This window comes from Lolium perenne, chromosome 5, assembly GCF_019359855.2.
Source record: "Lolium perenne isolate Kyuss_39 chromosome 5, Kyuss_2.0, whole genome shotgun sequence".
In the NCBI taxonomy this organism is placed as follows: Eukaryota; Viridiplantae; Streptophyta; class Magnoliopsida; order Poales; family Poaceae; genus Lolium; species Lolium perenne.
The window spans coordinates 115,476,936-115,491,234 of NC_067248.2; the positions used below are offsets into that span (position 1 = coordinate 115,476,936).

The 14,299-nt window shown below is 45.1% G+C and overlaps 2 protein-coding genes across 2 annotated transcripts; both read left to right on the forward strand.

Annotated features, from left to right (window-relative positions):
• The first annotated feature begins 613 nt into the window (after positions 1–613).
• LOC127299699 (probable alpha,alpha-trehalose-phosphate synthase [UDP-forming] 7) lies at positions 614–5,323 on the forward strand. Its single transcript, XM_051329719.2, has 3 exons — positions 614–2,841; positions 3,746–4,019; positions 4,617–5,323. The coding sequence occupies exons 1-3, from the start codon at positions 818–820 to the stop codon at positions 4,938–4,940; spliced, it is 2,622 nt and encodes an 873-aa protein (XP_051185679.1). The 5' UTR covers positions 614–817; the 3' UTR covers positions 4,941–5,323.
• Positions 5,324–6,160: 837 nt separating this feature from the next.
• LOC127299700 (long chain acyl-CoA synthetase 9, chloroplastic) lies at positions 6,161–11,960 on the forward strand. The gene is made up of 12 exons (XM_051329720.2): positions 6,161–6,307; positions 6,871–7,381; positions 8,288–8,368; positions 8,732–9,004; positions 9,155–9,286; positions 9,363–9,536; positions 9,614–9,843; positions 9,920–10,037; positions 10,322–10,453; positions 10,570–10,704; positions 10,775–10,981; positions 11,454–11,960. The coding sequence occupies exons 2-12, from the start codon at positions 6,932–6,934 to the stop codon at positions 11,616–11,618; spliced, it is 2,097 nt and encodes a 698-aa protein (XP_051185680.1). The 5' UTR covers positions 6,161–6,307; positions 6,871–6,931; the 3' UTR covers positions 11,619–11,960.
• The last annotated feature ends 2,339 nt before the right edge of the window (positions 11,961–14,299 follow it).

Below are 14,299 nucleotides of genomic sequence, written 5' to 3' on the forward strand. Positions count from 1 at the left end.
GAAAACACAACTACAATATATCATCAAGTCTGCGTGATCGGGGAATCGAGCCGACGAGAGGACAAAGTGTTGGAGGCTTTCGATGATTTGGACAATCCATACATCGACTCCGCAGATCATATGAAACAAATACATCGGGTCCACACCGCGAGAGAAGATACTCGACGTAATGAATTGATGTCCATTTTTATGTCTACGCAAATGGATATGTGAGGATATCTTGTAGATATCAAAAATAGGTTGGTATGATAGAGATGCCCTGAGTAGAAGAACCGGAACGAGACAGGGCGCCTCGGCTGCGCCCTATATACAGGAGGGGCGCGCGGCGCAGTCGTTGTGCTTTGTCCGCGTCAGGCGCGCGTCCCGCAGCCCGAGCCGCTCGTGGTCCCACTGCCTCCAGCCCCACCGGCCAGTGACACATCGCAGTCTGAGCTAGCTCATCCGTCTCGGCATCTCTCCTAGTGCCATTCCCGCATGTGCTTGTCGCAGCCCGCTGCAGGCCTAGGCCTTCCACGTCGTCTCGTGGACCTCGGCCGTCCGATCCGTCGCTGGGCGGCCCAGATGGAACGGGCCTTCCTCTCGCCGCAAATAAAATATCTGCCCCGTTTCTAGAAGCTGCGTGTCGCACGACGCCCTCCCCCGTGCCCTCCTCCTCCCGGGGCTCCCTAGCCCTCCTCCTCCAACCCGCATCTTCCGGCGCCGCTCCTCGGGGCGGATCATCGCCGGGAGGATCCGGCCGGAGGCGAGGTCGACTCCATTGGATTCGATTCGATCCATCCACCAATCCGATCCAGCCGGCGGCGGCGGCGGCGGCACCATGTTCTCGCGATCCTACACCAACCTGCTCGATCTCGCCAACGGCAACCTCTCGGCGCTCGACTATGCGGGCTCCGGCGGGGGTGGCGGCGGCGGGGGCCGCCCACCCCGACCCAGGCGGATGCAGCGCACCCTAACCACGCCGGGGACGCTGGCGGACCTCGACGAGGAGCTGGCGGGCAGCGTCGCCTCGGACGTGCAGTCCTCGCTCGCCAGCGACCGCATCATCGTCGTCGCCAACACTCTCCCCGTGCGCTGCGAGCGGCGCCCCGACGGCCGCGGCTGGGCCTTCTCCTGGGACGAGGACTCGCTGCTCCTCCACCTCCGCGACGGCCTCCCCGACGACATGGAGGTGCTCTACGTCGGCTCCCTCCGCGCCGACGTGCCCCCCTCCGACCAGGACGACGTCGCGCAGGCGCTCCTCGACCGGTTCCGCTGCGTCCCCGCCTTCCTCCCCCGTGACGTCTGCGACCGCTTCTACCACGGCTTCTGCAAGCAGACGCTCTGGCCGCTCTTCCACTACATGCTGCCCTTCACCTCCGACCACGGCGGCCGCTTCGACCGCTCCAACTGGGAGGCCTACGTGCTCGCCAACAAGCTCTTCTCGCAGCGCGTCATCGAGGTGCTCAACCCGGAGGACGACTACATCTGGATCCACGACTACCACCTCCTCGCGCTCCCCTCCTTCCTCCGCCGCCGCTTCAACCGCCTCCGCATCGGCTTCTTCCTCCACAGCCCATTCCCGTCCTCGGAGCTCTACCGCAGCCTCCCCGTCCGCGACGAGATCCTCAAGTCGCTCCTCAACTGCGACCTCATCGGCTTCCACACCTTCGACTACGCCCGACATTTCCTCTCCTGCTGCAGCCGCATGCTCGGCCTCGAGTACCAGTCCAAGAGGGGATACATTGGGCTCGACTACTTTGGCCGCACCGTCGGGATCAAGATCATGCCCGTCGGGATCAACATGGTGCAGCTCAAGTCGCAGCTCCAGCTGCCTGATCTCGAGTGGCGTGTTGCCGAGCTCCGCAAGCAGTTTGCTGGGAAGACTGTCCTGCTTGGTGTCGATGACTTGGACATATTCAAGGGGATCAACCTCAAGATCCTCGCCTTCGAGCAGATGCTCAAGATACACCCGAAATGGCAGGGCCGAGCTGTGCTGGTGCAGATTGCAAACCCAAGGGCTGGCAATGGGAAGGACCTGGAAGGACTAAAGGCTGAGATCGAGCAAAGTTGCGCCAGGATTAATGGACAGCTTGGCCGCCCGGGGTATAACCCTGTAGAGCTTGTTAATCGGACCCTGACGAGCGTCGAAAGGATGGCATACTACACCGTAGCCGAGTGTGTCGTTGTCACTGCAGTGAGGGATGGGATGAACCTCACACCGTACGAGTACATTGTGTGCAGACAAGGGATTCCAGGTCTGGATGGTTCTGGTAGCGATACACAGAAAAGGAAGAGTATGCTGGTTGTGTCAGAGTTCATAGGTTGCTCGCCGTCACTGAGCGGAGCAATCCGGGTGAACCCTTGGAACATCGATACAACCGCGGAGGCAATGAACGAGTCCATTGCTCTGTCGGATAATGAAAAGCAACTGCGCCATGAGAAGCATTATCGATATGTCAGCACACATGACGTTGCCTATTGGTCCAAGAGCTACATTCATGATCTGGAGAGAAGCTGCAGGGACCATTTTAGGAGGAGGTGCTGGGGTATTGGGCTAGGATTTGGATTTAGAGTGGTTGCTCTAGACCGCAACTTCAAGAAACTTACCGTGGATTCTATTGTGGCTGATTACAAGAAGTCAAACAGCAGGGTTATACTCCTGGACTATGATGGAACTCTAGTACCACAAACGACCATCAATCGAACTCCAAATGAAACTGTGGTTAACATAATGAATGCTCTGTGTGCTGATAAGAAGAATGTTGTTTTTATTGTCAGTGGAAGAGGTAGGGTTAGCCTTGAGAAGTGGTTCAGCTCTTGCCCAGAGCTTGGCATTGCGGCTGAACATGGCTACTTCATGAGGTATGCTGTAGTTTAATTCTAGCGTGTCTTGCATTGACTTTGTGCCTTCTGATACTACTAGTATTAGTTTCCATCTTCTATGAACAAATGCAAAACCTAACATATTCCAGGCTCTCACAAAAGAAAAGAGGGACAGGGTTCAGTTTTGTTGTGAGTATATTGGTAAAATATTTTGGATGAATAACAATATTATGGCATAGTGACATCCTAGAACAATCTGTGAACAACCATTTGTTATACTAGGTCTTAACTCGTGTGTTACAGGACTACACATCCATTGAAGTTCTGGGACAGCACATATCAATCTGTCATTTTTTGTAGACCCATTCCTTGGGTAAAATCACCTACATGCATCATGTATTTTTATTGCTGAATGTTGGTTCCTGAAGGTATATATGCCGTTACAAGGAAGATATTGCCACATCAACATCATCCAGATCATTAGTAGGTTAACCTAATAATGTTGAGAACATGATAATCTGTTGATGTGACTCACAGGAGGATGATGTTATATGTTTGTGCTGCAATCAAGAGTAGTTTTATAGGAGGTTCTACTCTAATAGCTCCCATGTTAGCCATTTCATGAATCATGTGACAATTAGGACCTGTAGTAACATCAATTGGTATAAACTATTTCAGCCGCAACCATTAGGTATATGTCTCATGACCCAATCAAGCAGTATCACAGTGAAAAGTTGAACTATAAACAGTTGGAGGCAAAAAAGTGGATTTAATTTCGTAATTCTGCATACTTTTAATTCTTGTTTGTGACCATTGAACCCGGGTATATCTTTTACTGGCAACTTGTGGATATTTTTTATGTTATTCTTATTAGTCATGACGTTGATTTGGCCTAAAATGGTGGGTTTCAGCTAGTTTCATCTCCACAGTTCGTCCTTTGCAGGCGGACAAGGGATGAGCAATGGCAAATAAATAACCAGTGCTCAGAGTTTGGATGGATGCAAATGGCAGAGCCAGTAATGAACCTATATACAGAAGCAACTGATGGATCATATATCGAAACCAAAGAGAGTGCTTTGGTCTGGCACCACCAAGATGCTGACCCTGGTTTTGGATCTGCACAAGCAAAGGAAATGTTGGATCATCTGGAGAGTGTTCTTGCGAATGAGCCAGTCTCTGTGAAGAGTGGCCAGCACATTGTCGAAGTTAAACCTCAGGTACTACGGTTCTCAATACATCACTGATCTAGTACTTGGTAGACTCTCAGAAGGTGCAAAATACTGAACCTAGTAATGTGGTGATTAATAATTTAATATTTGTGAGTAGATGTTGATTTTAAAAAGGAACACTATATATAGTACTTTCTCCGTCTGGAAATAAGCTGCTCGGATTTGTCTAGATATGCATGTATCTACACAATAAAACGTGTCTAGATACATGCGAATCTTAACAAATCCGAGTCACTTATTTCCGGATGGAGTATGACTTTTAGCCACAGCAGTCATAACATCCAATGTTTCATGTTTATGTATTGTGATTCTCTGCCTGGAATAGCAAATTTTGTAGATGTTTAACTTGTGAAGGATGTAATAAGAGTTGCATTCACGCATAAAAAATATTACTACCTCCGTTCCGAAATATAATCCGTTTTAGAAACCTAATTTAGCTTTCTAAAAGGGCTTATATTTTGGAACAGAGGTAATAGTTCATAAAAGAAATCCTGAATGCTTGTCTGGAAACTGATTTTTTCATCTGGCAATAGCCATTTACTTGCTTGCTTGCTGAGTTCGTAATATGCTTCTGTTGAATTGCAGGGTGTCAACAAAGGATTTGTCGCTGAGAAGATCCTATCAATGCTGACAGAAAACAAAAGACAAGCAGATTTTGTCCTCTGCATTGGCGATGATCGATCAGATGAGGATATGTTTGAAGGAATTGCTGATATTATGAAGAGGAGCATTGTTGATCCCGAGACCTCGTTATATGCCTGCACAGTCGGCCAGAAACCAAGCAAGGCCAAGTATTATTTGGATGATACTAATGATGTTCTGAACATGCTGGAGGCACTTGCAGATGCATCAGAGGAGGTTAGTTCACCAGAAGAATCGGAGATACTATCTCCATCGGAAGATGCATGATGAAGTACAGAAGAAGGAAGAGCATAGTTTGTAGTGCTGCAACCAGCAGTGTTCTGACTAAAATTGATGGCAATTTCCGTCAGCAGAAAATGCAACTTTAGCAATATTCAGATAGTCAGATCAATGTCAATAATGTAGTATTGATCTGTGTTCTTTTTGCTCCTTTTACTTTTTTTTGCCTTATCTTATTTTTGGAGTAAATTTTCATTTTCTCTCGATAGATAAGTGGCCTGGAGGGAAGAATCCATGGCGGGTACCTTTTCTAGCCTTTTTTTTCACCTTAGTATTAGTATCAGGTAGTGTAAGTAAGATTTGAGTTTTCTGGAAGTTTATAGAGTATAAGTCGAAATTAGTATGTGATGATCATATGGTCATTTTGCCTACTCCTGATTGTTCGTGATTCTATCTGCTATGTCTGACCCATATTTAGTTATGCAAGCATTGTAGTGTGTGTTGGGTTCATTCGTGTATTCTCTGATGATGAATCAGACGACCCTGGAGTAGATCTTAGGAACTACTCCCTCCTGTCTGATTAGATTGACGCCCCCTCGAGTCTGATTAGCTACACAGCGCTAGCCTATACGATACAGAGTGCCTGCATCAATTAAATCCGGACGGAGGTAGTAGTCTTGTATGGTGGCTGCAACTGTATAGTGTGTTTGGGTTCATTGGTGTCTTCCCTGACATTGTCACGCTCCTACGTGGTAGAATCAGATAAAATCCAAAAAGACCACCATGATTGCGCACGGAGTTTGCAAATCCACCACTTTTTTCTTCTTTTTGCATTAATTTACCAATGTTGCGCTGGTTGTTTGTTATTGGCAATGTGCGCTGATGCTTTGGTTTAGGGGATACATATGCTAAACGGTTTTTTTTTTTTGAGAATAACTACGCTTTATTGATTCCTACCGGACTGGAGGGAGTATCATAATATGGTACCGTATCATGACACATAAATCTAGAAAACTTCATGATAAATACATCATCTACACATATTTACATTGAGATTCTACAAAACATTAAATATACCATATTATGATACTATGCATTATAGCCAAGAAGAGGGCTGTTCAAATTAGAAGACACAAGGTCCATTTCGGCCCATCTTAGCAGGCGCTACCTTACATCGGGCCTTGGGCCTCACTGGATAGCAGAGAATGGAGGGGATTGGTGGGGCCAGAGCTCACACCGGCCTCAAGCGAATTTAGCGGCTGGAGACTTGGAGCAGTGCGGCCTCCTCTCTCCTCTTCTCTTCTCCCCGCCCCGCCCCGCCGCGCCGATCGATCCTCCTCCGCGTGACGTCACGCCTCCTCCTCCTCCTCCTCCTCCTCCTCCTCCTTCTAGAACCTTCCGCGCCCCGACAGAAGGTACGCACCCGCATCCTCCTCTCCGCACCTCGCAACATCTGAACCAGCGCTCCTGGTCGTGGAATCTAGAGAACACGAGCAACTTCTCGCTAGATTCCCTAGGTTTCAATGCGTCTGTGGGAACGGGTTCCCTGTGCATCGCGTCGCATTGTTACGCTGGATACTGGATTGCATCCGTGAATGCAGATAGATAGTACTGAACCGGTGTTTCATGGTGGTGGTGTGGTTACGTTTCTACCGGAGCGCATCTGTGCGCGGGTGCACCGGTAGATTCCACCAGGTTTCAGTTCCAGATGGTACTTCTGATGACTGGAAAAGCAATTGTTATTTCTGCTCATCTGTAAAAAAAAATGTAAAAAAGTTCAGATGTAAAGATGATTGTCTTTATGAATGATCTTACTTTACCTGACTGCTAAGTGCTTTATACTTAGCCGGTTGCTATTCTATCGATTACTGGAGTCGGTGTACAATGTACCCAAAAATACTAATCGTGCAATTAGTTTCTGCATTACAACCTGTACAGGAATTTCAGTTCTCTTACCCCATGAGGTTATCTTTTGCAGATTTTTTCTTCAAGGCATCGGGACTCTGTAGCCCTAGCTGTCAGTTCGCCCGTGCACAAGTATGAATCCTTATTTCGTTGGCCTTCTTGTGCCCATCGCGGTCTCTCTTCTGCTCCAGAAAAGGCGAAAGGTTGAAAAGAAGAGAGGGGTGCCCGTTGATGTTGGTGGAGAGCCTGGCTATGCGGTCCGCAACCATCGGTTTGAACATCCTGTTGAAACGCACTGGGAAGGGGTCACCACACTTGCCGAGCTATTTGAGCATGCTTGCAAGGAGTATGTCTACATGCCCCTCCTTGGCACCAGGAAGCTCATTTCAAGGGAAATGGAAGCATCGCCTGATGGGAGGTCCTTTGAGAAGCTTCATCTGGGGGAGTACGAGTGGAAATGTTACGCCGAGGCCTTTAAGAGCGTTTGCAACTTTTCGTCAGGGTTGATTCAGTTAGGTCACCAGAAGAATGAGCGTGTTGCTATTTTTGCTGAGACACGGGCCGAGTGGCAGATTGCACTGCAGGTAAGCCATTTTTCTTCTGCAATCGATAGATAGACCAATCTGTGCATTTTTGTTTCTTCACGTGGAACTAAGTGAGGTGCATACTTTTGGTTATGTAAATTGAGGTGCACATGTAATGCAGAAACAAGGCTCCTGCATCAGAGTGATTATACACACACTGTGAATTCGAAATGAATTCTCCAGTTATCTTGTCCTCTTTAGATATTTAATGAGTGGACGTGGCTAATCACTGCTAAAATTTTACTATAAGCAATACACTGGGAACAACTGACATTCAACTAGTACGGGGATATCCTGATAACATTCGTTCCTTCCCTTCACATTGTCATGTAAACCGAGGATAAAAATTTCATATGTGTCTGGCTAGCATGATGTTTCATATTATTATGCTTGACAGGATGGCAATAGTAGTTGTGGCGGCAGATTCTAGATGGATGGAGACTTGAGTATACAGTTGCACCCCAATTTTATTTGAAAAATGAGTATAAACACCTACTGATACATTGATATATACCTTGTTTTTCTCTGTTTCACTATAACTGTCTCTGCGCACATATCAAATAAATGCTATATTTGAGAAAAATAATAATCATAAATGTCCATGCTTAACCCTTTTAAATGATATATTGTCCAGCTTAATACACAAGGAGCATATAGAAGTATACAGCTTCTACCTTGATCTCTTTTGAAAGTCCAGTAAATATAACTCCGAGCAACATGTAATTTGTTCCATTTGAACACCCTTACTGTGTAGTTAGAGTGTGTTAACTTCTCTACCAACTAGTAGTTGTCTCTTCTGTACAAAAAATTATTCTGGTATGTTCATTGTACATGTCTTCATAATGTTATGCATTGAACTCTGGTCACCGGTCTCAAGTTCTGAGTTACTACTTCTGTGTTTGCAAGGCATGCTTCAGACAAAACATATCAGTTGTCACCATCTATGCCTCCTTGGGGGAGGAAGCACTATGCCATTCACTAAATGAGGTTAGTACTGTTACTTGTGTCATATGTTCTACACTTATCCTTTGCTCTTTGCTATGTTTTTTTATGTGGTCTGCTTATAATACTTTATGAAGAATAGGAAATTGTAGACTTCTGGTAGCATTTTCGCTATAGGTAGGCTACAGATATTTCTCTGCAGTGGCCAGCGTGCTCGAAAGAGTATTGCTTAATGTAATTAACATTCATTTGCTGTTTGGTTGATTTATAATTTTTTTTTGCTACAGATAGGCTACAGATATTTCTCCGCAGTTGCTAGCGTACTCCAAAGAGTATTGCTTAATGCAATTAACACTCATTGGCTGTTTGGTCGATTTATAATCTCGTTTTTTCCCTTTGGCTCTACAGACTGAGGTTACAACTGTAGTATGTGGTCAGAAGGAATTTAAGAAGTTGATTGATATAGGCTGGCAACTTGACACTGTTAAGCGTGTGATCTACATCAATGAGGAAGGCATCTCAGCCGAAGTTTCTCTAGCTAAAAACAGCACTAGCTGGACAGTCGCGTCATTTGAGGAAGTAGGCAAATTAGGAACTGAAGCACCTGTTGATGCAAACATGCCTCTCCCATCTGATGTTGCTGTAATAATGTACACAAGTGGAAGCACTGGATTGCCCAAGGTCCGTTGATTTTGACTGTTCATTGTGCTACAAATATGTGCTTGTTTATACAGATTTTTTCATAATTTAAAAGATGACCTACCTTTGCTATACATGTTTGATCAAATCTTACATCTTATGAACAAATATGCCCCCTGTATGTTCTTGTAGGGAGTTATGATGACCCACCGCAATGTCTTGGCTACACTTTCAGCAGTTATGACCATTGTGCCTGAACTCGGCAAAAAGGATATATACATGGCCTACCTTCCACTTGCGCACATTCTTGAGTTGGCAGCTGAGGTAACTGTTGAATAGCATTTCAATATATTAACATTTTTGTTGATTAAGTTTTCATCATCTGTCTGATTTTTTGTAGACGCTTATGGCTGCTGTTGGGGCCTCCATTGGATATGGATCAGCTTTGACCTTGACTGATACATCAAGCAAAATAAAGAAAGGGACTCTAGGTGATGCTTCTGCACTGAAGCCAACACTGATGACTGCTGTACCTGCTATACTTGATCGTGTCCGTGATGGTGTGAGAAAAAAGGTATTTTCCATCATTGTTTGGATCATGTACTCTCATTGGTTTACTGATTGCTAATTTTCACATTGAAATGGTTTTAGGTGGATGCAAATGGTGGTGTAGCGAAGAAATTGTTTGACATTGGCTATAGCCGTCGGCTTGCTGCTATCGATGGAAGTTGGCTTGGTGCATGGGGAGTAGAGAAACTGTTGTGGGATAGGCTAGTCTTCACCAAGGTGCGTGCTATATTGGGAGGAAAGATTCGCTTTGTACTCTCAGGTGGAGCACCTCTGTCCGGAGATACGCAGAGATTTATCAATATATGCCTTGGGTAAGATTATCTACACCATGATTTTATGTCGTTACTGGCAACCTAGTTTACAGTCCTAAGGCTTATGTAAATTCAGGGCTCCAATAGGCCAAGGGTATGGCCTGACTGAAACTTGTGCTGGAGGAACATTTTCTGAGTATGATGACACATCTGTTGGCCGTGTTGGTGCTCCACTGCCTTGTTCATACATTAAGGTTAGATGATAGTGTTGCCTCACTTTTTTTATCATATGAGCTGGACCCATTTTCCACATCAAATATGTTTGTTCCTGTTCCAACTTCTATAATTACTATTTCTAATTTCTGATATCTGACAAGGCCAATGTCTTGAAGATATTCCTGAATGAGAGGAATTAATTTTTTTCTTCTTCTTTTTGATATCATAGTTCATGCTTTGACATTTCTGACATGATCTTCAACTTGGGATATCTGACCTATTATCTCATGATTCTTAACATAATGGAAACTGTATTTTGCAGTTGATCGACTGGGCTGAAGGTGGATACTTGACAACTGATTCACCAATGCCTCGGGGGGAGATAGTCATAGGAGGCCCCAATGTAACGAAGGGCTATTTCAAGAATGAAGCTAAAACAAGTGAAGTCTATAAGGTATGTTGCCGACTTGTTACTGATCTGTTCATACACCCGTCATGCATCATTATTAATGGTTACTGACTTCTCTTTCACAATATTGGTCTAACATGTGCCTCATATATCATGTAAAGGATGACGAAAGAGGTCTGCGATGGTTCTATTCTGGTGACATCGGGCGTTTTCATCCAGATGGCTGCCTTGAAATCATTGACCGCAAGAAAGACATCGTGAAGCTTCAGCATGGTGAATATGTATCTCTGGGGAAGGTAAATACGTTCTTGCTCTGGTGAGATAACTTTCTGGTACCACTTGTATTAACTGATTAGATGATCACAGGTGGAAGCTGCGTTGGCTATGAGCCCATATGTTGAGAATATCATGATCCATGCCGATCCTTTCAACAGTTACTGTGTTGCACTGGTGGTAGTTGCACAAAGTGAGCTTGAAAAATGGGCAACGCAGCAAGGACTTGCATACAGCGACTTCTCTGATTTGTGCCAGAAGCAAGAGGCTGTTAAAGAAGTGCTTGGGTCTTTAGCAACGGTCTGTGTTCTGTGTTCTTCTCAGTCAATTTCTGGTTCCTTGACTTGTTTGAATTCAATCAGACATAGATCAAAATCACTACCTATCCAAGTAATCTTTACAATATTGAAAATAAAAAAATATTTGCAACAGTATATGAAATAAAAGAAACAAGAAAATTTCAAGCAATAACATATTCACAGTTTGCTTTGTTATAATTTCTCAGAAGTTCATCCACTATTGAGCATGTTGTCATTATTCTAAAGAGTACTGAAGCATTTGTGGTTGGCTTCCACTTCCAAACTTTGGCCAATACCATATACGCACATATCGTTGGAAGACTTTACATGTGTGTGAAGCCAAAAAAAACTGAACATATTGTGTCGTTTGATCCAATAGCATGCTGAGAGTTGCAGCCAAGATTAAGCTAGACAAATCCTGCATGATGTATGGACAGCAGTTTCAGTATTGACATTCACTTTCTGTACTTCAGGTTGCGAAACAAGCACGTCTAGAGAAGTTTGAGACGCCAGCCAAAGTCAAGCTGATACCAGATCCATGGACCCCTGAGTCGGGCCTTGTGACAGCTGCCCTCAAGCTCAAGAGGGAGGTGCTCAGGAAGAAGTATGAGAACGATCTGGCTGAGTTATATGCCTGATGGTTCTGCTACTCTTTCTGATACGTTGGGATGACATAGGATAAACCTCTTATGCCGACACCTAGATGTCGGGGTAGATCACTGAGGGAGTATGACTGTCTTATGCGGCAGTAATCTGGAATCTTGGAGTTGCCTTATGTCCTATTCCGAAAATCAATTTTGTGTTTCCTGTGGCCTAGCTCTACACTTCTACTATGCATTCTAGCATAATTGCACCAAGTTTTGACTGTATTGTTCATCTCTGATCGTAAGATATTTGATATTATAATTTAGAGTGGTAGCCTTCTGTCAGATATTTTAGCCCGAATGCTCTAAATATGGATGAGTTCCTTGTTTTTTTCATTGCTAGACCTTTTTCGACTTCACAGATGGTTTATATATCTGTATATTGGGCGTGTAAGTGCCAAATAGCAGCCGACAGTACTTTTAACTAGGTTACTGTTTCACTGTCAAGTCTGATAATGATATCTCATTCTGGAAATGTGTGGCCTATTGGCCCATCTTGACGATCTACAGTAGACCATCAGTTTTTACATACGAGAATTGCGGGATGGAGGTGCTAATATACGAGATTAATATAAGCGAGGGCACAAGCAATGACGCAATCCCAAGTGGAAGTTTGACAACTGAAGGTCTTGTCCTGGACGGAAGTCTCACGCATTGCCTCGGGGACTCTGATTTGCAGATCGAACGGCAGCATCACCACCTCCAGGCAAGGGCAAGGGGGCAAGGTCACCAAAAATGACTGCACGCGTCCATTTGAGTCGGATCGTGGACGTGGCAACGGTTGCCATCCCACGAAATACCATTTGTGTCCAGGGATGCCCCCGACGGCCCTACGCATTTTTTTATAAATTTTTCATTGATAGAGATACATAATTGATATGGTCTAAACAAAGTAAAAAAACACAGCATAATCTAAAAACGTAGGAATTTTTCCTACTTGGCGTCCAGTTGTCGCCAATGAGGTCGACGATCTCCGTCATCTCCATGGCTAATGCGGCACCGGCGGCGGGATACGGTATACCAGTGGCGCAAGAGGAGGAGGAGGAGCAAGGGTAGCACTGCCGCCATCTTAGGCCACGGATCCCACACCATGGGAGGAGGAGCAGACGGGCCACGCGTGCCGCGCTCTGGAGTCACCGGCGTCTCCTGCGCCTGCGCACAGTCGTGAAGCTAGAAGGCGAGGCCATCCCACTGGGCGAGCTGGTTGAGCTCGCTCTAGTCAATGGCGAGCTGGATGGCCTTGTCCTCGTTGAGACCAGCGGCTGGTTCCTGATCCCACGCCGCGCCGCAGTCATCGAAGTGGACGTCGCCGTGGTCATTGGCTTCCTCATCACCGACCTCCTCCTCGTCACTGTCCTTTTCGTCGTCCATGAGGACACTTATGAGTTCCCGCTTGAAGAACCCAACCTCACCAAGGTATCCCGCTCGGCGGTGCGGGTCGAACTCACATGTCCCGAATGTGATCCAGTGGTACGAGTTGAGGTCCAACGCCAGATCGTCACGCAGATCCAGCAACAGTATGAACCGGCAGCGTCGGACCTCGTCGCGCCGCTCTCGTCCCGCATGCGGCACAAGATCGAGGGACCGACACGCGACGGGAGTTGATGTACCAGCCTCCGCCCGGTAGGCTGGCATCTTGACCATGGCACCGACCGGTTTCCTATAACATCCCAGGTTTAGAGGCTAGAAAATGGACAATATAGATGTGTGCATTGCATTCATGCATAGAAAATCTGGGAAATTTTCGCACTTCCAAATAAAACTAGTCACAACGACTGAAGTATCACTCGAGTTGATAAAATTGAAGCAGATCATCGAGTCAAACGCTATAAATTTAATATGACCTTTACTAAAACCTTGTTTTGGGTAGAGATGATTTGATCTATGTGTCAGATCAAATGAACTTAGCTTTATTACAGTAACACATTAAGTGAGGATCGAATACCATATCTTCCAAATGATCATAGTATGGTATTCCTTGCAACCACATGTGAATACTACCCAATTACAAAGTAAAGCAATGAAATAGAATTTATAAAGTATTCTTGACTGATCTTTTCCATGTATTTAACTAAACCATGTTCCTACCATGATCCTCATGGTATATTTTCAACTCTAATCTTGAACTCATGTCAAGAACATTTACACAAGATCTTTTTCAAACATTGACTATTCCAATCTTGTCTGTCCAAATCTATCTTCATCAAACCTCAGAGAAAGGATATGACTATCCATATATCCAATTGATTATACCATCATTCATTGAGTAGAACCCTAGGTGATTAATCAAGTCATTCCCTAGTAAGTAAAATCATAGATACTAACCTTAGCCATGCCTAGATCAAATAGAGTAGAAGATAAGTACTATACCCTAACTGATCAAGCCAACACTTGATATGGGAGGTGAGAACCCTATTTGACTAGTGATACCTTATGTAGCCAATACAATGATCATCAAAACCTAGTAATGATCATAAACCCTAAGAACCTTAAGTAAGAAGCTATTGAGAATAAGTCGATCATGTTCCATGCCTGATTATGCTTTGGATACATAAGAGGATAAGTTAAACCCTAGTGTGATAAGCAGATATCATCCATCACATGAAATGATAGGGAGACTGCTACTAATCAACCTTAGACCATTCTCAACATCTTAAGCAGAGAGATAAAAAATG